Below are 27,714 nucleotides of genomic sequence, written 5' to 3' on the forward strand. Positions count from 1 at the left end.
GGGGGGGAAGAGAGAGAGAGAGAGAAGGGGGGAAGAGAGAGAGAGAGAGAGAGGGGAAGAGAGAGAGAGAGAGAGAGGGGGAAGAGAGAGAGAGAGGGGGGGAAGAGAGAGAGAGAGAGAGAGAGGGGGGAAAGGGGGAAAGAGAGAGAGAGAGAGGGGGGGGAAAGAGAGAGCGAGCGAGGGGGGGAGAGAGAGAGAGAGAGCGAGGGGGGGGGAGAGAGAGAGAGAGAGAGCGAGGGGGTGGGGAGAGAGAGAGCGAGGGGGTGGGGGAGAGAGAGAGCGAGGGGGAGGGAAGAGAGAGAGCGAGGGGGAGGGAAGAAAGAGAGAGAGAGAGAGGGGGGAAGAAGAGAGGGGGGGAAAGAGGGAAGAGAGAGGGGGGAAGAGGGAAGAAGAGGGGAGGGAGAGAGAGAGAGAGAGAGGTTCGGGTAGAGGGGAGGAGGCGGAGCGAGTGAGCTTGGGGAGTGGGGGGGTTGGGAAGAGAGAGAGAGAGAGAGAGGCATGGGGGTGGAGGGGGAAGAGAGAGACACAGGTGGGGGAGGATCAGAGGGGAGAGAGGGAACTCGGACAAGGCGGATCACGTTCTTCCAACCCCCCTGGTGCGTGCAAGCTCAGTGCGTCTGTTACAAGGGAAATCGTTGGGGTGGATGAAATCCAGAAGTCACGACACTGTTACTATCCACTTCATACCCAATAAACATGTTAACAATCAGCGCACAATGCCCCATTTATTGGGGGGGTGGGGATAAGGTCTTGCGCTTTGGTAAGAATCTTCAGCTGGCGGAGGGATGCACTTACGCTGGGGTAATGAGCTTCAGCTGGAACCTAGTGGCTTAAGGGAGATTGGTCGTCTGTGGCTTCTGAAGTCAAAATGGATCGAATTACAAATTGGAAAGTCACTCAGAACTTGGGCTGGGTGGTTCCAGTTACACATTCCAGAGGACTTCAGGGTGTGGCTTATCCTCCAAGGAGAACAATCAGCAATAGGTCTGGAGAGCCAAATAGAGAAACGGCTGCATTTCAGTTAGTACAAATAGACGCATCCTATATTTATACTATAACTTTATAGTCGGTGTGAAGGACTTTCCTCTTAAACCTGTGTAGCATAAATCTGGAGTGATGGCCTGACCTCTCTCCGGACCCCTTTTCCCTCCAGGGTCAGGTTTTTAAATTTAGACTGCGTTAATACTATAATTGTAGCATGGATGCAAAAGTAAACCGCATTGCACTGATACGATGTAGTGCAAATGCCAAACAACATAGAAGAGTGGCTGTCCTATAAGGAAGCTCAATTTGCATCACATTTCCATTGACATGCAGCCTGAACCCATTCTACAGATACTGTGATGGGCATGAGAGACTTCTTGCCTCATTTGTTATTGGGTTCTGCAAAGCCTTTATCTGATCTTTGTTTGAATATTGTAGTCCCCAAAGTAGGACTAGAGGAGATACCAGGAATTCTATATTTAGAATAGACATCAGCAAGTGCATCAGCACATGCAAGGGAACACCATCACCTCCAAGTTCCTCTCCAAGTCAAAAACCATCCCAACTTACAAATATGTCGACATTCCTTCAGTGTCACTGGATCAAAATCCTGGAACTCCTTACCCAACAGCATTTTGGGAGCACCTTCACCACATGGACTGTAGCGGTTCAAGAAGAAAGCTCACCCCCACCTTCTTGAAGGAAACTAAGGATGGACAATAAATGCTGACCTTGCCAGTGTGGCCACATCCCGTGAATTAATTTTTTAACAAAACTTCTTTAGTCAAAGGAGTGATAATAGTTTGGAATAATCGATTACAGTTGGATGCTGTGAGAAAACCCATCTTTTGTATTTATAGTCAATGCAAGTCTGTTTTCATACAGAATAGTGGACTTGACAAGCTAGCCCACTGCACCGAGAGTCCATGCTGTACACCATCCGAGAAACACAGATAAAATATTTGTGACTGCAGCAGCGCCATAAGAGCTGTCAGTCCTGAACACGGATTCTGTTTTTGGCAGAAACATGAGAGATGATACCTAAACATTCAGCAACAATCCTAAACATCCAGACTCAGCAATAAATGTTATATACTCGTTACCTGCAGATCTCACTCAGACAGTGCTGTCACATGGAGCTCTTTCCCATTGTAGTCAGAAGCTCTATTGGGGAGCTAATCATCACTCGCTGAACCAGGGTTGCTGGAACATTTATTGGACTATGTGGAACCTGGTGCCCAGCACTATTCCTCTAAGGCCTTCTGTGTCCCCAGGGACTAGTAGTGTCTATGTCTGTGTACACCTGTTCCAGTCCTCTACGGTTTGTTTTAAGCAGGCCATAAGAACATTAAAAAAAAGTCAGGAAGGTAGAGACCATTCGGCCCATCCCTCTAATATCCTAATTTTTTTATTACAGCATCCAACTATTATTCCAAACATTCATCACTTCTTTGAGTGAAGACGCTTTCTCTGATTTCTGTTGTAAATTAAATTTTTCTTTATTTCCTTTTGGTCCTAGTTTCATAGCTTATTTTGAAGTAATAATCTAGGTGCACCTTATCTACACCTCATATTTTGATAATGTCCTTTACCACCTTTCTGAGAAAATAAAACTCAAGTTTCACTGATGCTTCCTTGTAGATCAGCCCATTTACACTTGATCAGTTTTGGTTTTTTCCGTTTAAAAGTGCGACCTTTTTATTTAGAAGTCTTCATTGAGCTTGGAATTGAAGAGTATCCTTTTTGTTTTGCCTCTAGCATGTGCTCATCACACCCTAAATGTCATGTTTCAGAGTGTTGTATTTCATTCCACATGCAAAAATATATTTTCAAAAATAAGAGAAAATGTGTTTATTTCGTGCCAGGTTCTTCTGACCTGGAGCCAGAAATTTACAAGCAGCTGCAATTGACCTCGAGTCACCAAGCAGTTACAATGACCTGGATTTGCCTAGATAGACCACTTCCTCTTGGGGAGTACTTGAGCAGGGGCTGTAGCGGGAAAGTCAGTGTTAAACACAACTCCACGTTCGCAACGTTGGTAACATACTTGACCATGAAATGAGCTTTCGATCACATCCGCAGCACAACTAAAACCACCTATTTCCACCTCTGTAACATCGCCCGCCCTTGCCTCAGCTCATCTGCTGCTGAAGCCCTCATCCATGCCTTTGTTACGTCTAGAATTGACTATTCGAACGCACTCCTGGCTGGTCTCCCACATTCTACCCCACGTAAACTAGAGGTGATCCAAAACTCAGCTGCCCGTGTCCTAACTCGCACCAAGTCCCGCTCATCCATCATCCCTGTGCTCACTGACCCACATTGGCTTCTGGTTAAGCAACACCTCGATTTCAAAATTCTCGTCCTTATTTTCAAATCCCTCCATGGCCTCGCCCCTCCCTATCTCTGTAATCTCCTCCAGCCCCACAACCCCCGAGATGTCTGTGCTCCTCTAATTCTGCTCCTCTTGAGAATCGCTGATTATAATCGCTCAACCATTGGTGGCCATGCCTTCTGTTACCTGGGTCCCAAGCTCTGGAACATACTGCCGAAACCTCTACCTCTCTTTCCTCCTTCAAAACACTCCCTTAAAACATACCTCTTTGACCAAGCTTTTGGTCAGCTGTGCTAATTTCGACTAATGCGGCTTGGTGTCAAATCTTATATCTCATAATAATCCTGTGAAGCCTTGGAAATAGCGGATGCATTGACAGTCATTTTCCAACATTCCATAGACTCTGGATCAGTTCCTATGGAGTGGAGGGTAGCCAATGTAACCCCACTTTTTAAAAAAGGAGGGAGAGAGAAAACAGGGAATTATAGACCGGTCAGCCTGACATCGGTCGTGGGTAAAATGATGGAATCAATTACTAAGGATGTCATAGCAGCTCATTTGGAAAGAGGTGACATGATAGGTCCAAGTCAGCATGGATTTGTGAAAGGGAAATCTTGACAAATCTTCTAGAATTTTTTGAGGATGTTTCCAGTAGAGTGGACAAGGGAGAACCAGTTGATGTGGTGTATTTGGACTTTCAGAAGGCTTTCGACAAGGTCCCACACAAGAGATTAATGTGCAAAGTTCAAGCACATGGGATTGGGGGTAGTGTGCTGACGTGGATTGAGAACTGATTGGCAGACAGGAAGCAAAGAGTAGGAGTAAATGGGTACTTTTCAGAATGGCAGGCAGTGACTAGTGGGGTACCGCAAGGTTCTGTGCTGGGGCCCCAGCTGTTTACATTGTACATTAATGATTTAGACGAGGGGATTAAATGTAGTATCTCCAAATTTGCGGATGACACTAAGTTGGGTGGCAGTGTGAGCTGCGAGGAGGATGCTATGAGGCTGCAGAGTGACTTGGATAGGTTAGGTGAGTGGGCAAATGCATGGCAGATGAAGTATAATGTGGATAAATGTGAGGTTATCCACTTTGGTGGTAAAAACAGAGAGACAGACTATTATCTGAATGGTGATAGATTAGGAAAAGGGGAGGTGCAACGAGACCTGGGTGTCATGGTACATCAGTCATTGAAGGTTGGCATGCAGGTACAGCAGGCGGTTAAGAAAGCAAATGGCATGTTGGCCTTCATAGCGAGGGGATTTGAGTACAGGGGCAGGGAGGTGTTGCTACAGTTGTACAGGGCCTTGGTGAGGCCACACCTGGAGTATTGTGTACAGTTTTGCTCTCCAAACTTGAGGAAGGACATTCTTGCTATTGAGGAAGTGCAGCGAAGGTTCACCAGACTGATTCCCGAGATGGCGGGACTGACATATCAAGAAAGACTGGATCAACTGGGCTTGTATTCACTGGAATTCAGAAGATTGAGAGGGGATCTCATAGAAACGTTTAAAATTCTGACGGGTTTAGACAGGTTAGATGCAGGAAGAATGTTCCCAATGTTGAGGAAGTCCAGAACCAGGGGGCACAGTCTAAGGATAAGGGGTAAGCCATTTCGGACCGAGATAAGGAGAAACTTCTTCACCCAGAGAGTGGTGAACCTGTGAAATTTTCTACCACAGAAAGTTGTTGAGGCCAATTCACTAAATATATTCAAAAGGAGTTAGATGTCGTCCTTACTACTAGGAGGATCAAGGGGTATGGCGAGAAAGCAGGAATGGGGTACTGAAGTTGCGTGTTCAGCCATGAATTCATTGTATGGCGGTGCAGGCTAGAAGGGCCGAATGGTCTATTCCTGCACCTATTTTCTATGTTTCTATGGGACGTTTCACTACATTAAAGGCACTATATAAATGCAAGTTGTTAGCAGTTAAACATTGATAATAGTCCAGACTACTTGTGAGCATTGGTAGGGGAGGTGTATTTATTTCTGAGGATGAAGTTCTCTCCTTTTTATAAAGTTAACAGTATATCTCCTCCCTGTCTGTGCAGGTGACACATTGCTGTGGGCTGGGAGGGGGACTAACACTCATTCAAGGGACAGCATTCAATATCCAGCACAAGGACTTTTCTCTTGCATATTTTTAAATGATGTGTAGATTTTGTTTCTTCAAATCAAAACTATTACAAAATGAAATGTCTTGTTTCTAAAGGGCGTGAGTATACTATCCCGTCCCTGATGCAACGATTCCTTGCAGAGATGGTGGATTTTCTGATCCTGTTCCTGCTAAAAGCTGTAGTGGTGCTGACTGTAATGCACATCTGTGGAATCAAGTAAGTAATAGAACTCTCACTTAAATCAAGGCACAGTTTCACTGTGCAGTTTATGTATATACATAGTTTGTTGAAACTCAGTAAATCATCATGGGAAGGATATCCAGCGATTGAGTTGCCGCTAATAAACATAAACTGAATAATGCGACTTGTATTGGAGTTGCCACAAATTCTGGTACAGTGGGCACCATAAGATGTTTTGGTGTCAAAGTTCTGATTCCCTGTAGGGAAACAAATTGATTCTCCAGCTGTTCAGTGTACCTATTCAGTACTAATCTGTCTGAGTGTCGTGTAGTGCATTGCTAACAATTTTGGCACTCTTCACTAGCGCAGTCAGCTGGAGTACAAGTAACCGGTGAACTGGCCAATATTTATCCCTCAATCAACAAGACTAAAACAGATTATCTGGTCATTATTACATTGCTGTTTGTTGGAGCTTGCTGTGCGCAAATTGGTCTCCGCATTTCCTACATTACAACAGTGACTATACTTCAAAAGTACTTCATTGGCTCTAAAGCGCTATGGGACGTCCGGTGGACGTGAAAGGCGCGATATAAATATAAGTCTTTTTCTTTTTGGAGTAACACATGCCCCAAGAAAATAGTCTGGGTGAGATTGGAGACACGTCGCCCTCATCCCTTTCAGAAGCTGCGCCTATCTGTAAATACGTTTTGTTTTTGTGAATATTATGGTTTGAATTTTTTTGGGGGGACGATATTGGTAGATTAATTGCTGATTTGGAGTGTGTTGCAAACGTGCAGCCTGATTGAGGGGATCATAAGTTCATAAAAGGTGGAAATGAAACTTGAGTGAGTTGCACCACCATTGAAACCATGACACTTTTTGCTTAAACTAGTGCAGAGGAAAATGAAAACAAATATTCTCTCAACAGATTAATGTCACTCAACAGGCCTACAATAATAATCTGGGTTTTTGTGACACAGGCAAGTATATCTTAAAAGCTGCATAAAAAAAATAATCTATAGGATTCTACGAGGTACTGTAGTTGTGGTAATCTATAGGGCTCCATTTGTTGCTATAATTTGTTGTAATCTATAGGACTCCACCTGGTGTAGCATGTGGTAATCTATAGGGCTCCATGCAGCAGTGCAGCCTGTGGTAATCTATCAGAAACTACTCTGCTGCAGCATGTGATAATCAATGGGACTCTACTCAGTGCTGTAACATGTGGTAATCTATAGGAAACTACTTGTTGCTATGGCATATGGTAATTTATAGGGCTCCATGTGACACTGTAGCATGTGGCAATCTATAGGACTCTGTTCTGTAGTGTGTGGTAATCTATAGGACTCTGTTCTGTAGTGTGTGGTAATCTATAGGACTCCATGTGGCACTGTAACATGTAATCTATAGGACTCCACTCTGTTCTGTAGCATGTGGTACAGGTGCAGCGTCCAAAATCCGGAGTTCCGGAATGTTCCAGACTCCGGACCGATTGGTGGCAGGATTGTCCGGAATCTGTAAAATGTTCCGGAAGCTGGACCCTGCCGACCTCGAGGTGCTGCCGCTGCCTGATCTTGGGCCTCACCACATCACACCACCCCTTGCCACTGCCCGACCTCGGGCCTCACCTCGCCATCGCTGCCCGACCTCAGGGCCTCTTCGGCAGGGCCCAGCCCGACCAGCTCCTCTTCGGCGAGCACCCCCCCCCCCCCCCCCCCCCGGCGACCTCATCGCCCGGCGAGCACCACCCACCCCAGCGACCTCATCGCCCGGCGAGCACTACCCACCCCAGCGACCTCATCGCCCGGCGAGCACTACCCGCACCTCCCCCCACCCCCTTCTGACGATCCGAAATCCAGAAATACCCGAACTTAGGCTCGGGTGTTTCCAGATGCGTGACGTCAAAGACATTCCAAAATCTAGCCAAACGCAAAATCCGGAACGGCCTCAGTCTCAAGGGTTCTGGATTCAGGGCGTTGCACCTGTAATTTATAGGACTCCACTCTGTTCTGTAGCATGTGATAATCTATAGGACTCTTTGCGGTGTAGTAGTGTGTGGTAATCTCTAGGACCCTTCAATGCTGTAGCAAGTCTACAGTCTAGTTAATTGAAAGTCGTTTTTGCTCAAAATAATGGAATTATCCATTCATTTGAATAACGCATTATAAATAAAATTTGAGCCATTTTATGCTCAAAATTGATCATTTGAATTAAGCAATTTAGTATTAAGAGGGGCCAATGGCTTTGGGCACCACAGGGTAATTGTTATCAAGGTACTTTGATTTAAAAAGTGGGAAAACAGAAATATGAGCGTAAAGCAATACAAAAATAGATTGTAAGAGCTTTTACAAGTAGAAAGGAAGAGAGTAGCAAAAGTAAGCTTTGGTCCCTTTAAAGGTTGAAGGTCATGTTTATTTCCAACACCAGATCTCTGGTCACCTTGAAGGCCTCCTCGCCCAACTACCCCCCCCAAAGTTTCTGACCTACTTTCCTCCCCACCCCCTGGTTCCTGACCACCTTCCCTGCCCAAGTTCTTCTGCTTCCCCACCCCATGGATGGGCATTGTATGTGGGTCACTAATTGTTACCAGGTTTATTGAGTATGAAGTGAATAGTGACTGAATTCCGTCCACTCCAATAATGTCACTTGCCACACATGCTGGGCTTTCTGAGAAATTAACCAGGTCTTGGGAGAGGAGAGGGAGAATGTAGTACTAGTTGTAAAGGGGGTGGGGTTGGAAGAATGTGATCTGTCCTACCATCTGGATCATGTTTTCGCTCTTAAACTCCCCCCCCCCCCCCTTAGACTTGGATCACATTCTTCCCCCATCCACACTGTGCTCTTTACCCCCCCCCCCCCTGAGTTCCTGACCTCAACTCCTCCTCGCCACACCTCATCCCACAAGTTAAGTTTCTGGTCAATGGTGACCCCCAAGATTTTGATGGGGGATTCGACGATTGTAATACCATTGAATGTCATGGGGCAGTGGTTAGACTATCTTGTTGGAGTTTGTAGACGATACAAAAATTGGTTGTGTGTTTGATAATGAAGAAGAAAGCTGTTGACTGCTGGAAGATATCAATGAACTGTCAGGTGGGCAGAAAGTGGCAAATGAAATTCAATCCGGAGAAGTGTGGGGTAATGCATTTGGGGAGTGCAAACAAGGCAAAGGAATGCACATTAAATGGTTGGACACTGAAGTGTACAGGAGCAAAGGGGCCTTGGAGTGCATGACCACAGATTCCTCAAGGTAGCAGGCCAGGTAGATAAGATGGTTAAGAAGGCAGACGGAATACTTTTATTCTATGCCTTGGCTAATAAAGGCAAGAGCAGGGAGGTTATGCTTGAACTGTATAAAACACTAGTTAGGCGAGAGCTGGAGTACTGTGCAGTTCTGGTCACCACATTACAGGAAATATGTGATTGCACTAGAGAGGGTATAGAGGAGATTTACAAGGATGTTGCCTGGACTGGAGAATTTTAGCTATGAGGGCAGATTGGATAGGCTGGATTTGTTTTCTTTGGATCAGAGGAGGTTGAGGGGAGTCTTTATTTGAGTGGATAGGAAGCACCTATTTCCCGTAGCAGAGGGATTAACAGCCAGGGGGCATAGATTTAAAGGATATTTTGAGGGGAATTTATTTCACCCAGAGGGTAATGGGGGTCTGAAATCACTGCCTGAAGGGGTGGTAAACTCTCACCACATTTAAAAAGTACTTGGATGTGCACTTGAAGTTTACATCCCAGGGTTCTAAAAGAGGTGGCTGCAGAGGTAGTGGATGCATTGGTTGTAATCTTCCAAAATTCCCTAGATTCTAGAATGGTCACAGTGGATTGGGAGTTAACAAATGTAACCCAAGAAAGGTCAGCCTGACATCAGTTGTTGGGAAAATGCTGGAATCCATTATTAAGGAAGTGGTAAGACTATTTAGAAAATCATAATATGATTAGGCAGAGTCAACATGGTTTTATGAAAGGGAAATCATGTTTAACAAATGTATTATTTTTTTTTTGGAGAGTGTAACTAGCAGGATAGATAAAGGGGAACCAGTAGATGTGGTGTATTTGGATTTCCGAAACGCATTTGATAAGGTGCCACATAAAGATTGTTAAGCAAGATAAGGGCTCATGGGGTTGGATGTAATATATTAGCATGGATATGATAGCATTGGTTAACGGACAGAAAACAAAGAGTAGGGCTAAATGGGTCATTTTCAAGTTGGCGGGCTGTAACAAGGATCAGTGCTTGGGCCTCAGCTATTTTCAATTTATATTAATGACTTCGATGAAGGGACCGCGTGTAATGTTTCCAAGTTTGCTGACGACACAAAAGTAAGCTGTGAGGAGGACGCAAAGACCTTGCAAAGGGATATAGATAGATTAAGTGAGTGGTCAATAAGATGGCAGATGGAGTATAATGCGGGGAAATGTGAGGTTATTCACTTTGGTAGAAAGAATAGAAAAAACGAATATTTTTTAAATGGTGAGAAACTCTGAAATGTTGGTGTTCAGAGAAATTTAGGTGCCCTCTCAGGAAACAGAGAGTTAACATGCAGAAACAGCAAGCCATAAGGAAAGCAAATGGCATGTTGGACTTTATTGCAACATAAGAACATAATAAGAACATAAGAATTAGGAACAGGAGTAGGCCATCTAGCCCCTCGAGCCTGCTCCGCCATTCAACAAGATCATGGCTGATCTGGCCGTGGACTCAGCTCCACTTACCTGCCCGCTCCCCATAACCCTTAATTCCCTTATTGGTTAAAAATCTATCTATCTGTGATTTGAATACATTCAATGAGCTAGCCTCAACTGCTTCCTTGGGCAGAGAATTCCACAGATTCACACCCTCTGGGAGAAGAAATTCCTTCTCAACTCGGTTTTAAATTGGCTCCCCCGTATTTTGAGGCTGTGCCCCCTAGTTCTAGTCTCCCTAACCAGTGGAAACAAACTCTCTGCCTCTATCTTGTCTATCCCTTTCATTATTTTAAATGTTTCTATAAGATCACCCCTCATCCTTCTGAACTCCAATGAGTAAAGACCTAGTCTGCTCAATCTATCATCATAAGGTAACCCCTCATCTCCAATATCAGCCTAGTGAATCGTCTCTGTACCCCCTCCAAAGCTAGTATATCCTTCCTTAAGTAAGGTGACCAAAACTGCACACACTACTCCAGGTACGGCCTCACCAATACCCTGTACAGTTGCAGCAGGACCTCCCTGCTTTTGTACTCCATCCCTCTCGCAATGAAGGCCAACATTCCATTCGCCTTCCTGATTACCTGCTGCACCTGCAAACTAACTTTTTGGGATTCATGCACAAGGACCCCCAGGTCCCTCTGCACCGCAGCATGTTGTAATTTCTCTCCATTCAAATAATAATCCCTTTTACTGTTTTTTTTTTCGCAAGGTGGATGACCTCACATTTTCCAACATTGTATTCCATCTGCCAAACCTTAGCCCATTCGCTTAACCTATACAAATCTCTTTGCAGCCTCTCTCTGTCCTCTACACAAGCCGCTTTCCCACTAATCTTTGTGTCATCTGCTAATTTTATTACACTACACTCTGTCCCCTCCTCCAGGTCATCTATGTATATTGTAAAAAGTAGTGGTCCCAGCACCGATCCCTGTGGCACACCACTAACCACCGATTTCCAACCTGAAAAGAACCCATTTATCCCGACCCTCTGCTTTCTGTTAGCCAGGCAATTCTCGATCCATGCTAATACATTTCCTCTGACTCCACGTACCTTTATCTTCTGCAGTAACCTTTTGTGTGGCACCTTATCGAATGCCTTTTGGAAATCTAAATACACCACATCCATCGGTACACCTCTATCCACCATGCTCGTTATATCCTCAAAGAATTCCAGTAAATTAGTTAAACATGATTTCCCCTTCATGAATCCATGTTGCGTCTGCTTGATTGCACTATTCCTATCTATTTCTTCCTTAATGATAGCTTCAAGCATTTTCCCCACTACAGATGTTAAACTAACTGGCCTATAGGTTAGAGGGTTGGAGTACAAGAGTAAGGAAGTCTTGCTACAATTGTACAGGGCTTTGGTGAGACCACACCTGGAGTACTGTGCACAGTTTTGGTCTTACCTGAGGAAGGATATACTTTCCTTCAACAGATTGATTCCTGGGATGAGAGGGTTGTCCTGTGAGGAGAGATTAGGTAGATTGGGCCCATACTCTCTGGAGTTTAAAAAAATGTGAGGTAATCTCACTAAAGCATAAAAATTCTGAGGGGTTTGACCAGATAGATGTTGAGAAGTTGTTTCTCCTGACTGGAGAGTCTTGAACAAGGGGCATAGTGTCAGGATAAGGGGTTGGCCATTTAACACTGAGATGAGGAGGAATTCCTCAACTCAGAGATTTGTGAACCTTTGGAATTCTCTATCCCATAGAGTTGTGGATGCTGAATCAGTGAGTATGTTCAAGGCTCAGATAGGTAGATTTTTGAACTCTAGGGGAATCAAGGGATATGGGGATCGGACGGGAAAGTAGAGTTGAGGTCGAAGATCGGCCATGAATGATGGAGCAGGCTCGAGGTGCCTTATGGCCTACTCCAGCTCCTAATTGTTATGCTTTTATTGTTAAAATTGAGTTTCAAAATAAATATTAAAGTGTCCTGTTGGTAAGTGCTGCTTAATTGTTCATACCGATGACATTATGTTTCCCTTTCATGTGTGAAACTATTACAAAGCAGTGGCTAACAGCTGAATTGTAAATTCCTATAGATTACCACAAGCTATAGAATATAAGAGCAGGGAGGTTGTACTAGAACTGTATAAAACACCAGTTAGGCCACAGCTAGAGTACTGCATACAGTTCTGGTCATCATGTTACAGGAAAGGTGTGATTGCACTAGAGTGGGTACAAAGTAGATTTACGAGGATGTTCAAGACTGGAGAATTTTAGCTATGAGGAAAGATTGGATAGGCTGAGGTTGTTTTCTTTGGAACAGAGGAGGCCGAGGGGAGATTTAATTGAGATGTACAAGTTATGAGGGGTTGATATAGAGTGGATAAGAAGCACCTTATTTCCCTTAGCAGAGAGGTCAATAACCAGGGGGCATAGATTTAAAGTAATTAGTAGAAGGATAAGAGAGGTGCTGTGGAGAATTTTTTTTCACCTAGAGAATGGAGGGGGTCTGGAACTTACTGCTTGAAAGGATGGTGGAGGCAGAAACCCTCGTTGCATTTAAAAAGTAATTGGATATGCACTTGAAGTGCTGTAAACTACAAGGCTACTGACCATGAGCTGGAAAATGGGATTAGGCTGGATAGCTCTTTTTCAGCTGACCTCCTGATTTGTAAACTTGTACAATTCTATAGCACCTTGCTATTGTAAACGGCAATAATTGTAGGGGGGGGATTAACATCTATTTTACACATGGTTTTTCATTTCTTCATATTGTATAAATGTAAAATAATATGGAGATTGCTTTGTGGAGATTCAAAGTGTGCGGATTTTTTTTGCACACACTGATTATAGGAAATGGAACTGCGCGGAGGATTGATGTCGTTTTTGCAGTCACTAGAAAAAGTAATGTACAGCACTTCAGAGACTTTTCTCGAGCACTTCTAGTTTCACAAATGATGATTGATAAACCGTTTATACCCATGCATCTTGTCTGTGTTTTGATACACAGGGATCTTTCTAAATTTGCCCTGAATTACATAATTGAAGAAATAGATGAAGACACCTCTCTAGAAGACCTCCAGAAAATGATGGCCGTAGCACTGATGTACAGACTCTTGGTCTGTTTCTATGAGGTAAGATGTTCATTAGAATCATGTGGGACTGGTCGTGGGAGTAATGAGCTGGTATTGGAAATAACAGTGGGTTGGGTTTGTCTGGTTGTATATGTGGTACAGCCAGACAAAAAAAAAAGCATAACCTTATTGCTGACTTGCATTCCAGAAGCCTTGCTGAATTTGCTCTGCTGTGATCCTGGAGAGTTCCAGTACTGTTATTACATGCACTGTGTGAGGGAGACATTTTTAGAAGCATGCAACTTGTACCTGTCGCATATTGGGTTGTCTTGAAAATAAGAGCATTAAAACTTTTTAGAGGAAAAGGCCATTAGGCCCAATAAGCCCATTCTTTTCAAATAGATCAACACCATCTACCAGCTTTCTTACCGCATCCCTCTATCCCTTCTCTATCCATTAAGACATTTAAGGGATCATCTCCAAGTATATAGTGACAGTGAGGAAGTCTTGGAGTGCGACTTGTATTTATATAGTCCCTTTTAATGTAGTAAAATGACGCAAGGTGCTTCACAGGAGCGAAATCAGATATCATTTTGACACCCAGGCACATGAGATATTAAGACAGGTGACCAAAAGCTTGGTAAAGAGGTAGATTTTAAGGAACATCTTAAAGGAGGAGAGAGAGAGGTCAAGAGACTGAGGTTTATGGAGAGAATACAAGAGCTCAGGGCTTGCACAACCACCAAAGGTGGGTCAAAGGAAATTGCGGATGCACAAGAGGTCATAATTAGAGGGACACAAAGTTCTCTGTGGATTGTAGGACTCGAGGAGGTTACAGAGATACGGAGGAATGTGAACACAAGAATGAGAATTGTAAATTTGAGGTGTTGCTGGACTGGGAGCCAATGCAACTGACTGAGTATGGGGGTGATGGCTGATTGAAAATTGGTGCAAGTTAGGAAAAGGGCATCAGAGTTTTTGATGAGCTCAAGTTTACGGAGGGTGGAAGATGGGAGGTTGGCCAGGAGAGTATTGGAGGCGACAGAAGCATGGATGAGGCACAGTAGTAGAGAGTGGAGGCACAGGTGGAGATGGGCGATATTACAGAGGTGGAAGTAGACGGTCTTGGTGATGGAGAAGATACGGGGTTGGAAGCTCAGCTCTGGGTCAATACGATGCCGAGGTAGTGAACAATCTGGTTCAACCTCAGACAGTGGCCAGGGAGGGGAATAGATTCGGTGGCTAGGGAACAGAGTTTGTGATGGGGACAGAAGACAATGGCATCAGTCTTCCCAATATTTAATTGGAGGAAATTTCTGCTCAACCAATATTGGATGGTGGACAAGCAGCGTGAAAAATCAGTGGCAGTGGAGGGGTCGCGAGAGGTGGTGGTGAGGTAGAGCTGGGTGTTGTCAGTGTACACGTGGACTGATGTGTTTTCTCCCCTTTGCCTCTGAGCAAGTAATCTAAGCAGATAGTTAAGTGCAATGCTTGGGTCGTGCTGCATTGACAGAGGTATCATCTTTTAGATGAAACTTTAAAACGAGACCCCCACCTACCTACCTTAGCTGGATAGAAAAGATCCCATGGCACAATTGAAAGAAGACTAGGGAATTTCTCCCAATGTTCTGACCAATATTTATCTCTCGACTAACACCACAGAATGCAGATTAACTGCTCATTCATCTCGTCGCTGGTTGTGGAGCCTTGCTGTGTGAAAATTGGATGGCATGTTTACCTACAAAACCATAGTGACTGCATTTCAAAGCTAATCAAAGTACTTTGGAGTATGCCGATGATGTGAAAGGTGCTTTTTAAAATGCAAATTCCTTTTTTTGTTTTACGATTTGTTAAAAAGGGAAAGACAGGTAATGAAATTGTCCATGGTGTTCACTTAAATAATTGTCTTTAAATGATTTTGCTGATGTCAATTTTGTCTTTGTCTCCATCTTCAGATCGTCTGCCTGTGGGGAGTCGGAGGGGCCACGCCTGGCAAGTTTCTGCTTGGTTTACGAGTCGTTTCTTGTGACAGCTCGGTGCTAGTTGCTCCTAACCGGGTACTGGTGATCCCGGCACAGAATGTTAGCATCTCATCGTAAGTAACATTAATAGTTCAGAAGAAGCGGTCTGCGACTCTTTTCCAGTTTGACAGCAGTTTCTGATCTGTGTATGCTCTGTCGCATGGGTACGGTCACCACGATTCAGCTCTGGTCTCCCATCTGTACTTTGTTTTTGTACCAGTATTTTAGTTGTAAGGTTTGTGCCACCCAATATTGTGCATTGCACTGCTCAAGGCAATGTGAAATTGGATGTTTAACCTCTTTTAGCTTGGTGGATTTAAAAAGTAGTACCTGCCCCCCCCATTCCCCATCACATTAGTAAAGCCATTGTCGTATGAAAAATGCTAACTATTGTTAGGGATGTGGTAATAGGGCACTTGGAAAATCGTAACCTGATTAGGCAGAGTAAACATAGTTTTATGAAAAGGAAATTGTGTTTGACAAATCTGTTTGGGAGTTTTTTTTGAAGATGTACCTAGTAGGATGGATAAGGGGGAATGAGTGGATGTAGTGTATTTGGATTTTCAAAAAGCATTTGATAAGGTACCACATGAAGTTATTACACAAAATTAGGACTCATGGGATTGAGGATAATATATTGGCATGGATTGAGGATTGGTTAATGGACAGAAAATAGAGAGTAGCAATAAACGGGACTTTTTCAAGTTGGCAGTCTGTAACTAGCGGGGTACCACAAGGATCAGTGCTTGGGCCTCAGCTATTTACCATCTATATTAATGATTTGGATGAAGCCTATCCATGTTTGCTGATACAACCTTGGGTGGGAAAGTAAGCTGTGGGGAGGATGAACTGAGTCTGTAGAGAGATATAGACAGGTTGACTGAGTGGGCAAGAACATGGCAAATGGAACACAATGTGGGGATGTGTGAAGCTATCCACTTTGATCGGAAAAACAAAAAAGCAGAATATTTTTTGAATGGTGAGCGACAGGGAAATGTTTGCATTCAGAGGGACCTGGGTGTCCTTGTACATTAATCACAAAGTTAACATGCAGGTACAGCAAGGATTAGGAAAGCAAATGGTATGTTAGCTTTTGTTACGAAGGAATTAGAGTGTAAGAGTAAAGAAGTCTTATTACAATTATACAGGGCATTGATGAGGTCACACCTGGAGTACTGTATACAGTTCTAGTCTTCTTACCTAAGAAAAGACATACTTGCCTTAGAGGGAGTGCATTGAAGGTTCACTAGATTGGTTCCTGGGATGAGGGGATTGCCCTATGAGGAGAGATTGAGTAGACTAGGCCTATATTCCCTAGAGTTTAAAAGAATGAGAGGTGAACTAATTGAAACATATAAAATTCTTAAGGGCTTTGACAGGGTTAATGCTGAGAAGATGTTTCCCCTGTCTGGGGAATTTAGAACACGGAGTCACAGTCTCAAAATAAAGGGTTGGCCATTGAGGACTGAGATAAGGAGAAATTTCTTTACTCTAAGGATTGTGAATCTTTGGAATTGTCTATCCAGAGAGCTGTGGATGCTCAGTCGTTGAATATATTCAAGATGGAGATCGATAAATTTTGGGGAACAAAGGGAATTAAAGGTTAGGGATAGTGCGGGAAGGTGGAGTTGAGGTAGAAGATCAGCCATGATCTTGTTGAATGGTGGAGCCGGCTCGAAAGGCCAAATGGCCTACTCCTCCTATTTCTTATGTTCTTGTGTTCTTATTGTGCAGGCCAAAGGTTAGAGAAAGCAAAGTGTTTCCTTCATTGGGTTCTGAGAGTCAGTTAGCTAGAACAAGGACATGAGGGAGAAAGGAATCAAAGGATATGTTGTTGGGGTGAGATGAATTAAGGTGGGAGGAGGCTCTTGTGGAGCATAGACATGTTGGGCTGAATGACCTGTTTCTGTACTGTAAAATTCTTGGTAAGTCCAACAAGGAATGCTAACCAAAGTCTGTTTTCTGTTTTACTATCCTGCTTTGCTTGAAGTTTTTGATTTTATGCATTTCATTATGGCTTGTGACAAAACCTGATTAACTTGAATATAGGCCAAACATTTTTTTTTTAAAAGCAAATTCTGAAAGTTATTTTTTGAGGGATGCTTAACTTTTAGGTTTTGACTCATGTGGGCTGCATTCCTGTCGTATTGTACAGGATACATTTTTGTGATTTTTACCAATTGATAGTCTGAATTTTGATATGCTACAATCTTATACAAGGGCATACGAACCACTGGCCACATGCAAGCCCTGAAGTCTAGGTAACTCTGACCTATTTGCACTTAGTAGTCATTGGTTTTTTTTTCCTGAGTTTTATGGGCCTGGAGGAAAAGAGCTGTGCTTAGTGCTTTTGCCTCATTAGTGAATCAATCTTAAATTGAAACACCAAGATTTGTTAGCATTAGCAACGAGATATATGCAAATGAATAAGAACTGGGATTTAACTTTTACATTCCATGTCCTCAAAGGTCGGTGTCACACTGCTATGTGACCCAAAAGAAAGACAAGAAGCATCTTTTTATTAATGCATTAGAATTTGAATTAAACTTCTTCAGCTGGATTAAGTCAGTCAGTATATTCATTGAAGAAATTATTTTAGAAATTCATGCTCTCAGCTTCACATGGTAGGGCTCCATGTCGGAAATTCAACCATGGAGGTCAGCGCGACTCAGGACCTATTACCATTAAAATTAATGAGGGAAAATCCCACCAGACACATCTGCAGCCAAATTCCCAATATGTGCTCTTCGTATGTTGGCAGTGCAGATTTGTAAAATCTATCTTTACATTTAAATTGCAAGAGTAGGACTATGTTCTGTATTGCCCATTGTTAAGAAGAGACTTCTATTATTTTTATATGTTGCGATATATAAAATAAACTGCAATCCTTTGGATGAATCCAAAACTAGGGGCCATAAATATAATATAATCACTAATAAATCAAATGGGGAATTCACGAGAGTGATTAGAATGTGTAACTCGTTACCACAGGGCAAAGGTTAAAGAAAATATCATAGATGCATTTAAGGGGAAGCTAGATTAAGTACATGAGGGAGAAAGGGATAGAAGGATATGCTGATGGGGTGAGATAAAGTCGGTTGGGAGGAGGCTCATGTGGAGCATAAAAACACTGGCATAGCCCAGTTGGGGGCCGAGTGTTTCTATGCTGTAAATTCTATGTAATGTGTAATGAATTCAGGCATTGATCGTGAAGAAATACAGGAGTAATTGAAACAATAAACTGTTTAAAACTGTAAAAAAGTTGTGTGGAAAGTAAGGAGTCCAAAATAAATTGTCCCTTATTTATTGTCAACTTTTTGTTGTTTGCAACAGGTCTGCAATACGAGCGTTGATCAAGAATTTTTCCATTGCCTTCTTTTTCCCTGCCTTTGTTACATTGCTTTTCTTTCAACACAATCGCACAGCCTACGATATCGTAGCTGGGACTATTGTGGTAAAGAGAAATGGAGCGAGATGAGAACACCGCAGAAGACTTGCCTATATTTTTTCCAATCTGCTACTCTGATTTGCTGGGGTTCTGCATCATTCAGAAGGAGAGGAGAAGAAAACATCTGTTGCTGTCTGCACTCCAAAGTCACTGATCTTAGTAAGAGCTGAGTTGAGAATGAACACATTTACAGTACTGTATCTGCCAGTGTAATGAAATACAGAAAATGACTTGGTCTTGGGAATTAATCTGCTCCGATAGTTGACACTGCGGTTTTTAAAATGTGGGTCTTGATTGACTCAAGTTCCGCATCAGTACTTTGCACAACTTGGAAATTAATGTCTCAAAATCTTCCAAAAAAAAAACCAAGATGGCTTCATTTTATTACCAACTTAAAATTGATAAAAGCAGTACAGCAATGACTGTGTCATTGACAGTCGCCGTTTTATTTTAGTCCCTTCCTCGTGACACTTCTTTTTTTTTGTGTGTGTGTGTGTGTGGGGCTGCTTTAAAAAGTTCTGCCGTTGGACTGTCTGAAGAAAAAGGTTTGCAGTCAATCTACCTTTGAAATCATAACATGCACCAGCATGTTGATAATAGTTATCAACTTCCCTCCGGAAACATAACAGGATAGAATTACTTAATTAAGACATTTTATGTCTTGAAAAGCATCAGCTAAAGGGGAAAACAAGTTGAAAAAAGAAACTTGGGGCTAGAATTTCCACTGCATCTCTACCCGGTTTCTCGGCGGTATTGGTCGTTTTGGGCGAAAACCGGGTTGGCGCAAATTTCCACAGAATTCCGCCGGTGGTTTCGAAATACCGCTGGGGAGCAGACCGCCAGCGTGCACTGTCCATAGATCACTATCACCCGATTTTTGACTCACCGGTGACCTGTAGGCAAGTAGGGGAAAACATGCCCATGAAAAGCAGCAGGAGCTGGGCGATAGGTCATTTTTCGCCGGCAGTAATTTTAAAATCTTAGTGGTATTTTGTGCGGCAATCCGGCGCTGGTGGATTTTTTGGAAAATCTAGCCCTTAAGCTTTAACACTGATGGCTTGTTTCTGTATATTAAAACTATCAATTGCTTTTAAAGCTGATGCCAGTTCTGCTATAGTAAATCCATGTACTCACTATTGGAATTAATTCTATTCAGTTTAGCTTCCTAGGATTATGCAAGGTTTTCAAAAAACACATCCCGAGTATTGAAGCACTGACCACACTCGATCAGCTTCGCTGGGCAGGCCACATAGTTCGCATGCCAGACACGAGACTCCCTAAGCAAATGCTTTATGCAGAGCTCCTTCATGGTAAACGAGCCAAAGGAGGACAGCGGAAACGTTATGAGGATACCCTCAAAGCCTCCCTGGTAAAGTGCGACATCACCACTGACACCTGGGAGACCCTGGCCGAAGACCGCCCGAGGTGGAGAAAGTGTATCCGGGAGGACTCTTCGAGTCTCAACACAAAGAATGTGAAGAGGCCACGCACAGGCAGCGGAAGGAGCGCGCGGCAAGCCAGCCCCACCGACCCCTTCCCTCAACGAATGTCTGTCTGTCCCACCTGTAACAGGGTCTGTGGCTCTCGTATCGAACTGTTCAGCCATCAAAGAACTCACTTCCGAGGGACTGCCTGTGATGATGATGATAATGCTTTTGGTTATATATTATGGCCATTTCATATAAATACTTTTTAAAATGGATTGAAGGATTTGCTTTTTTTTTAACGAGATTGATTGATTGTATTATCCTTTGCATCCACAATCAATTGCTTTTGTGACTTGAGTAATGCCCTGCTCCGTGAAACATACCACCTCAATGTGACATAACTTGCTCAGATAACTCTGTGTTTACACTATCTGCCACTTTCCACAGATGTTGGCTTCTGCTTTACTTTTACTCAGACGGGAACTCTCAATCACCTGTTCACAAATGCACACTTAGCATTCTCGCACACCCGTGATACTGGAACTGGCCAGCCGGAACACACAAGATTAGATTTTGATTGGTGTAAAGTGGGAGTCAGCAATCAAGGAAAATGTGTAGAAGTCCATTAAGTCAGATATTAGCTCATTTAGCACCCCGTCCAAGTTACCAGTTGCGCGCGCCAGGTTCCATACAATTCTCTTGCCCTAAATGCTGTCATTTAGACATCCATGTACTTTCCCAGCATTTATAACACTCACTTATCTACTCACGAGTATAAAAGGGTGTCTGTAGTGCGCCATTTATGGATATGCATTTAAAGAGCGTTTTGAGATAATTTTTGAACTTTTTGTCTTGTGTATTTTTTTCCTGATTCCACTTAGTTGAGATACATTGGGCTAGAATTTCCAAAAACTCCGCCAGCGCTGGATTACCGCCCAAAATACCGCTAAGATTCTCAAATTATTGCTGGTGCAAAATTCCATTTTTTTTAAAAAAAGAGAAAAATCCGGCAAGCGAAGAAAAAAAAATGGACCTTACAACCCGATTCTCTGCGGAAAATGGAATCTTGGGCCGATTGGACGGTTCTTTTTTTTTTTAAATGGCCGATAATTACGAAAATTTACAACGAGACTGGGGGTTGGGTCTAGGAGGAGAAAAACACTTTTTTTTTTCAAAAAACAAAATAAAAAAAATCAAACATTCTCGGGAACCTTTTCACTTTAAACACTGCAAGAGAATTTTTAAATAATTAATAAAAAAATCATTTACTTACCTTTTTTTGCAGGGCTACTTACCGACCGCCCAGCTCCGCTGATTCTAGTGGTCGCTTTTTCTTCTACCTGCCTACAGGTCACCACTGAGCCGAAAATCGGGCGATGGTGGTCTATGGACGGTGCACGCCGGCAGTCTGCTCCCCAGCGGTACTTCGAAACCGCCGGCGGAACTCGGCTATGGAAATTTCTGCTGACCGGGTTCTCGCCCAAAACAACCAATACCACCGAGAAACCGGGCGGTGATGCAATGGAAATTCTAGCTCTTTGTGCCAAGTGATTCAGCACAGCCACTTTTTTTTTTGGTAATGTATTATATTGGCACAATGGGAATCCTACTTCACTTATGCATTTTGGCAGAGGAGAAGGAGGAATGGAGCCATCAAACACTGGGTTCAGGCACTTCACTTGACCACAAAGACAGTGTGTGAGCATCTGCTCATATCCTCGTACCTCCGATTACAGTTGGAACTGCCCCTCAGTGGAATGATGCTCCCTGTAGCCAGAATCAGAGCTGTGCATCTGCTGCAAGTCATCATCATCATCATCATCATAGGCAGTCCCTCAGAATCGAGGAAGACTTGCTTCCACTCTTCGCATGAGCTCTTAGGTGGCTGTACAGTCCAATACAAGAACCACAGTCTCTGTCATCTGCAGCCAATGTATACTGTGAAGCTGGCCTTGCTGATGGCAATAACAGTCAGCTGTGTCCTCCAGTTCTCTTGCTCTATTTTTACCAGGCTGTGCTAAGCAGGACCACACTGCTCACAAGCACCTCATTCAGCACTACCTCCACTTTACCAGCAGCAGGTTTGATTGTTGCACTACTCCATAGACTTGATGTTCCTTCCTCCACAATTATTGTGCCAGCCCTGGCTTTACCAGGCATTTTATTTTACCTAAAACAATTTTTGCAATGGTTGAAATATATATAAAACATAAACTGCCTTTTTAAAGGCAGTTTTGTACTCGTATGCAGTCATTTACCATTAAATGGTTACATCCCATTAAATTTACCCCTTATCCTGCATTATCTCGCCCCACTTCTGGCAGCTATATGTAGATATAGCTATGAACTCACTGAATGGCGGTGCAGGCTAGAAGGGCTGAATGGCCTGCTCCTGCACCTATTTTCTATGTTTCTATGTTTCTAAGCTGAATGCAGCGTCAAGTGGGATCAGCACACTAAAGGCCCACTGACACATGCCCAGTCGGTAGGCCTGATCTACCCCCATATTCTCCACCTGACCAAACTGAAAAAGCTGACTGATGACTGATGTTTGCAAATACTGACAGTTGATGCAGACTCTGTCTGGGAATTAAACTGTTATCTAGCAAGACATGGTGGTTAGCTTCCTGCAAAAATAATTTCCATACGTTACAAATACAAACCTTATTTTGGCTAGCGCATTTCCTTGGATTTTTATGAATTATTTTCATAACATTGTAGTAAGCTACCCAATTATTTCTATTAACACAATGTGTTAAAATTGGCCTTTGCAAGAAAACCAAATCATTTTGGGGAGGAATCGAAATTGGTGATTTAGGTTCCTTGGTTTAGCGCAATGACTATATTTTTTAACCTGCCATTTCAGTCAAATGTTAAGCCTGGTATACTACTGTTGAGTTAAAATTGCACAGCACGTGGTTTTACTATGCTGCAGATAGTTTTATAAAGTGTAGTGAAATTCTGTGCCAAGAAAGTCATATGAATTGGTGGAATATTTCTGCTGGAACTACCCTCCAACGATAACCAGTGTTGAACCACTCCCATAATACTGATTTAAGGTGTAGCTTCATCCAGTGTAATCGTATTGAACCCACCCTTCTCGCCCTACTTCTGAAGAGAACAACGTACAGAAAGACCCTCTTTCTCTCCCCACGCCCATCAAAGGTTACAGATCTCAGGATTTATAGCTTGTTTAGTGAAGTAGTAACAAAAATCAGCCTTTGTTGTGCTGTTTTCACAGTAGGACAGTATAACTGTGGATAACATTCTGATACACTGATAGTGCCAAATGACTTTTGCCTGAATTAATTTTAAAGTTGAAAGTGGATTTTTATCCAGAATGCTTTTCTCAAAATGAAGCTTAAACAGTAAACAGAAAAATATAGTTCTTGACTCTGCAGGAGGGAACCATACAATATTTGGTCATTCTCCCAGTGATCTATTACTAGTGGGTTTGCCACAACATGGTCAATATTGCAGGATATTGCCGCAAGTTTAATTTGGGGTTGACAATTAATTGTTGTCATCAGGGCACAAAGAAACCATTCCGCACTCTTGCTCTCTATTTTAAAAGTCCATGTGATTCAGGTTACATTCGGAATAAAGAAAATATACTCGGCTCTGAGTTAGTTAGTTTCAGTAGATTCAACTGTCTTATCACTTCAATCAATTTAAAAAGTGAAACTTCTAAATAACAATTTCTCAACCTGGGGCGCACACGTTTGAATTTTTGGGCTACTTGATTCACCCAGCAGTGGGCCAGCAACCATAAGGTCTTGCTACAGTGAACCAACACTTTATACTGTGGTGGCTTACATATACGGGTATAAAGATTGAATCTTGACATCCAGATAGAGCAAGAGGGAAAACAAGATGCACTGGTTTGATTTACAGGTTCAGTGAAGCTGTAGTATCGTGTGAACAACATTAGGGGACCATTTAAGGATTTGAGTTACCCTCTTTAGAAAAGAAAGGATAGCAAATTCAACTTGCACCTGCATCCGTTGTACCAACCAGCTAAAGTCCACCAGATTAACTGAATTAGTAACATTAATGGAACCATGCGCTGGGACTGTTTGGGTGGTTTATTAAAGACCCAGTGCTAATTCGATAGCTCTTTTAAACAGACACGATGGGCCGAATGGACGCCTCTTGTGCTGTATGATTCTATATGAAGGCGATTTGAAGTTACGCTGGGCGACCATGAGGGACACGTTGATCTGAGATTTTTTTGACCTCAACGGAACACCTGGCCAATTGTAAAATGAACAGGTTAATCCCTCTGTTAAAATAGCAGAGGACCGGATTTTATACAACTGTCCTTGAGGGTTCTTATGCTGCAATTTCAAAGCAATTGTTCATACAAGTACAAACTGTAGAACTACTTATGCCACTTGACTTTTAAAATGTTCAGTTATTCAGCAGTTAGATGGATCAAGTGTAAAAGCAATAATTTGATTCTGCGTTGTTAAGTATTACACTTAGCCCATCAAATCTTGTTTTAGCATCTGACTCATGCATTCTAAACTATTCGGTTCTTTTGTATTCTGCCAAGCTATTTTGATCAAAGCAAGTAAAGAAAACCGTTCCTGCAGTTTAATTTTGATTGCATCAATAGTCTTGCATACTGGTCCAATTTTAATGGTAAGATAAAGAATATTGTCAAATGCTTACATATTTAATGTGGAAAATGAGTGAGAAATTGTATCTTTAAAATGTCAATGTTTGCTTTGTATTTTCAGTTTAAAATGTTGTTGAAACTAAATATGAAGAACAATAGACACAGCGATTAATGAGACTAAGGATTGTCAATGATATTCTAAACCATATTACTCCAGCTTTGAAATTACACTTTCTACCATTTGATTTATTTTAATTTGGTAGTATTTAATAAATTACATTGTCTCCATTTAGACAACAAGCATATTGAGTGTTTTTCATCTTCAGGAAATAGGGTAAAGTTAAGAGTCTTGTACTCCCATGGAGAGCCAGGCTCGGGTGCAGGCTCAGTGATGGAGCTGCTGCACCGATTCTCTGAGCCGCCCTCTCTCGGAGCATGGCATAGCTCCATTTGCCTCATACCTGTAGAACCAGAGAGGTTTAAAGTGCAGGCAGTCATTCGGCCCATCGTGTCTGTGCCAGCTTCTTTACTAGAGCAAAAATTACCCAATAGTATAATGGTCTGTTAATTAAATATTCGGGACCCAGCAAAGACGAGTTTTAGCTGGTTCCCAACTAAAGATCACAGATCCACGTTCGATGGCAGAATGTCACTGGCCTTCCTCGTTTTTTTTTTCATTTTTGATCTGGAGAGGAAATGTGGGAGGGGTAAGTGTGAGGATCCATAACATCCTGTAGAAACAAATGGAAATGAAATGTAAAATCACTGCACCTTTGTGTGTTTAAAAAAAAAAATGAATTTGTATAACAAATGTAGCGTCAGTGTGAAATGATTTCGCTGCACTAATCTTCCAGTTAGTGTTAATGTGGACTGAATCCAGGTGTTCAACATTGAGTAGATTGGGGGAAACTGTTTCCATGGCATGAGGGAAGGTAACCTGAGGACACAGATTTAAGACAATTGGCAAAAGAACCAGGATGCAGAGCAGGGGGAGTTGGACTAATTGAAAGGTCTTTCAAACAGCCAGCACAGACATGATGGGCTCAATAGCCTCGTTCTGTGCTGTATCATTCTATGAATCAAGAGTAAGGGCATTACCTGGCACCTAAAATGAAATGGAGTAGGACACCCTGGAGGAGGGAGCCTCACTCAGTACTGGAGTCAGTTCAGGCCTTCACATCTGATTTACATTCCCAAGTTGGGCAGCTGTGAAACATTCTGCGTTTTGCACTGAAATTAAACTTGTTTGTGAATGTAAGTTAGATCTCTGCATTAAAAATTAATCAGGAAAATAAATAACTTCATAGCCTGGCATTATTAATAAATGTTTCACAGACATTATCAAAATTCTATAGTGATTTTGTGCTTCAAAACCAAGTGTACGAACAAAATTTGAAATTTCACATATAGGGCATTTAACTTTTTCTAAACGTTGATTCAGTATATAATTTGATCTAAGCAAAAATAAGTGTTTGGTTCTGCATATTAATTTTAATCAATACATGTCATTTTAAAGCTATGTGACCCCCTACCAATTTTTAACTATTATCATCATAGGCAGTCCCTCGGAGTTGAGGTTGACTTATTTCCACTCTAAAAGTGAGTTCTCAGGTGTCTGAAGAGTCCAATGCAGGACAGTCTCTTGTCACAGGTGGGGCAGACAATGGTTGAAGGAAAGAGTGGGTGGGGAGCTTGGGTTGGCGCACGCTCCTTCCGCTGTCTGCGCTTGGTTTCTGCTTTCCCTCGGCGATGAGACTCAAGGTGCTCAGCGCCCTCCCGGATGTTCTTCCTCCACTTTGGGCGGTCCAAGGTGCCGGTGGGGATGTTGCACTTTATCAAGGAGGCTTTTGAGGGTATCCTTGAAGCGTTTCCTCTGTCCACCTGGGGCTCGCTTGCTGTGACGAAACTTAGTAGAGTGCTTGCTTTGGGAGTCTCATGCTGGGCATGTGGACGATGTGGCCCGCCCAACGAAGCTGATCGATCGTGGTCAGTGCTTCGATGCTGGGGATGTTGCCCTGTGCCAGAACACTGACATTGGTGCGCCTATCCTCCCAATGGATTGGCAGGATCTTGCAGAAGCAGCGCTGGTGGAACTTCTCCAGTGCTTTCAGATGTCTGCTGTATATAGTCTATGTCTCTGAGCCATATAGGAGGGCAGCTATCACCACTGCCCTGTAGACCATAGCTTCGTTCCAGATTTGAGGTCCTGATCTTCAAACACACTTCCTCAGGTGACTGAAGGCTGTGCTGGCACACTGGAGGTGGTGTTGGACCTTGCCATCGATTTCTTTCCTGGCTGACAGTAGGCTCCCGAGGTATGGAAAATGTTCCACATTGTCCAAGGCCTCGCTGTGAATTTTGATAACCGGGAGGGCAGTGCTGTGTGGCAGGGTCAGGTTAGTGGAGGACCTTTGTCTTACGGATGTTTAGTGTAAGGCCCATGCTCTCGTATGCCTCGGTGAAGGTGCTGACTATGGCTTGGAGTTCGGCCTCCGAGTGTGCGCTGTTGCAAGCGTTGTCTGCGTATTGTAGTTCAGTGGCAGAGGATGGGATGATCTTGGATCTAGCCTGGAGGCGGTGCAGGTTGAACAGATTCCCATTACTTCTATAGTATATTTCCACTCCAGCGGGGAGCTGGCTGAGTGTGAGATGAAGCATTGCAGCAAGGAAGATAGAGAAGAGCATTGAATGACCCCGGTCCGGATGTGGATTGGGTCTGTGGTTGATCTGTTGGTCAGGATCACGGCTTACATGTCATCGTGGGGTAGGCGGAGGATGTTGACAAACTTTTGAGGGCAGCCGAAATGGAGGAGAACGCTCTATAATCCCTCATGGTTGACCATGTTAAAGTCCT

At 43.0% G+C, this 27,714-nt stretch overlaps 1 protein-coding gene across 1 annotated transcript; it reads left to right on the forward strand.

Annotated features, from left to right (window-relative positions):
- Positions 1–5,510: 5,510 nt before the first annotated feature.
- On the forward strand, positions 5,511–26,283 carry fam8a1b (family with sequence similarity 8 member A1b). Its single transcript, XM_070880171.1, has 4 exons — positions 5,511–5,653; positions 13,280–13,403; positions 15,299–15,438; positions 18,698–26,283. The coding sequence occupies exons 1-4, from the start codon at positions 5,511–5,513 to the stop codon at positions 18,840–18,842; spliced, it is 552 nt and encodes a 183-aa protein (XP_070736272.1). The 3' UTR covers positions 18,843–26,283.
- Positions 26,284–27,714: the final 1,431 nt, after the last annotated feature.

The sequence above is a fragment of the Pristiophorus japonicus genome, chromosome 5, assembly GCF_044704955.1.
Source record: "Pristiophorus japonicus isolate sPriJap1 chromosome 5, sPriJap1.hap1, whole genome shotgun sequence".
Taxonomy (NCBI): Eukaryota; Metazoa; Chordata; class Chondrichthyes; family Pristiophoridae; genus Pristiophorus; species Pristiophorus japonicus.

Bases quoted from the DNA above. Each gene is read 5' to 3' on its own strand.
- fam8a1b (XM_070880171.1), top strand. From the start codon at position 5,511: ATGAAATGTCTTGTTTCTAAAGGGCGTGAGTATACTATCCCGTCCCTG. The intron at 5,654-13,279 runs GTAAGTAATAGA...TTTGATACACAG, and splicing joins ATGCACATCTGTGGAATCAA to GGATCTTTCTAAATTTGCCC. The intron at 13,404-15,298 runs GTAAGATGTTCA...CTCCATCTTCAG, and splicing joins TCTTGGTCTGTTTCTATGAG to ATCGTCTGCCTGTGGGGAGT.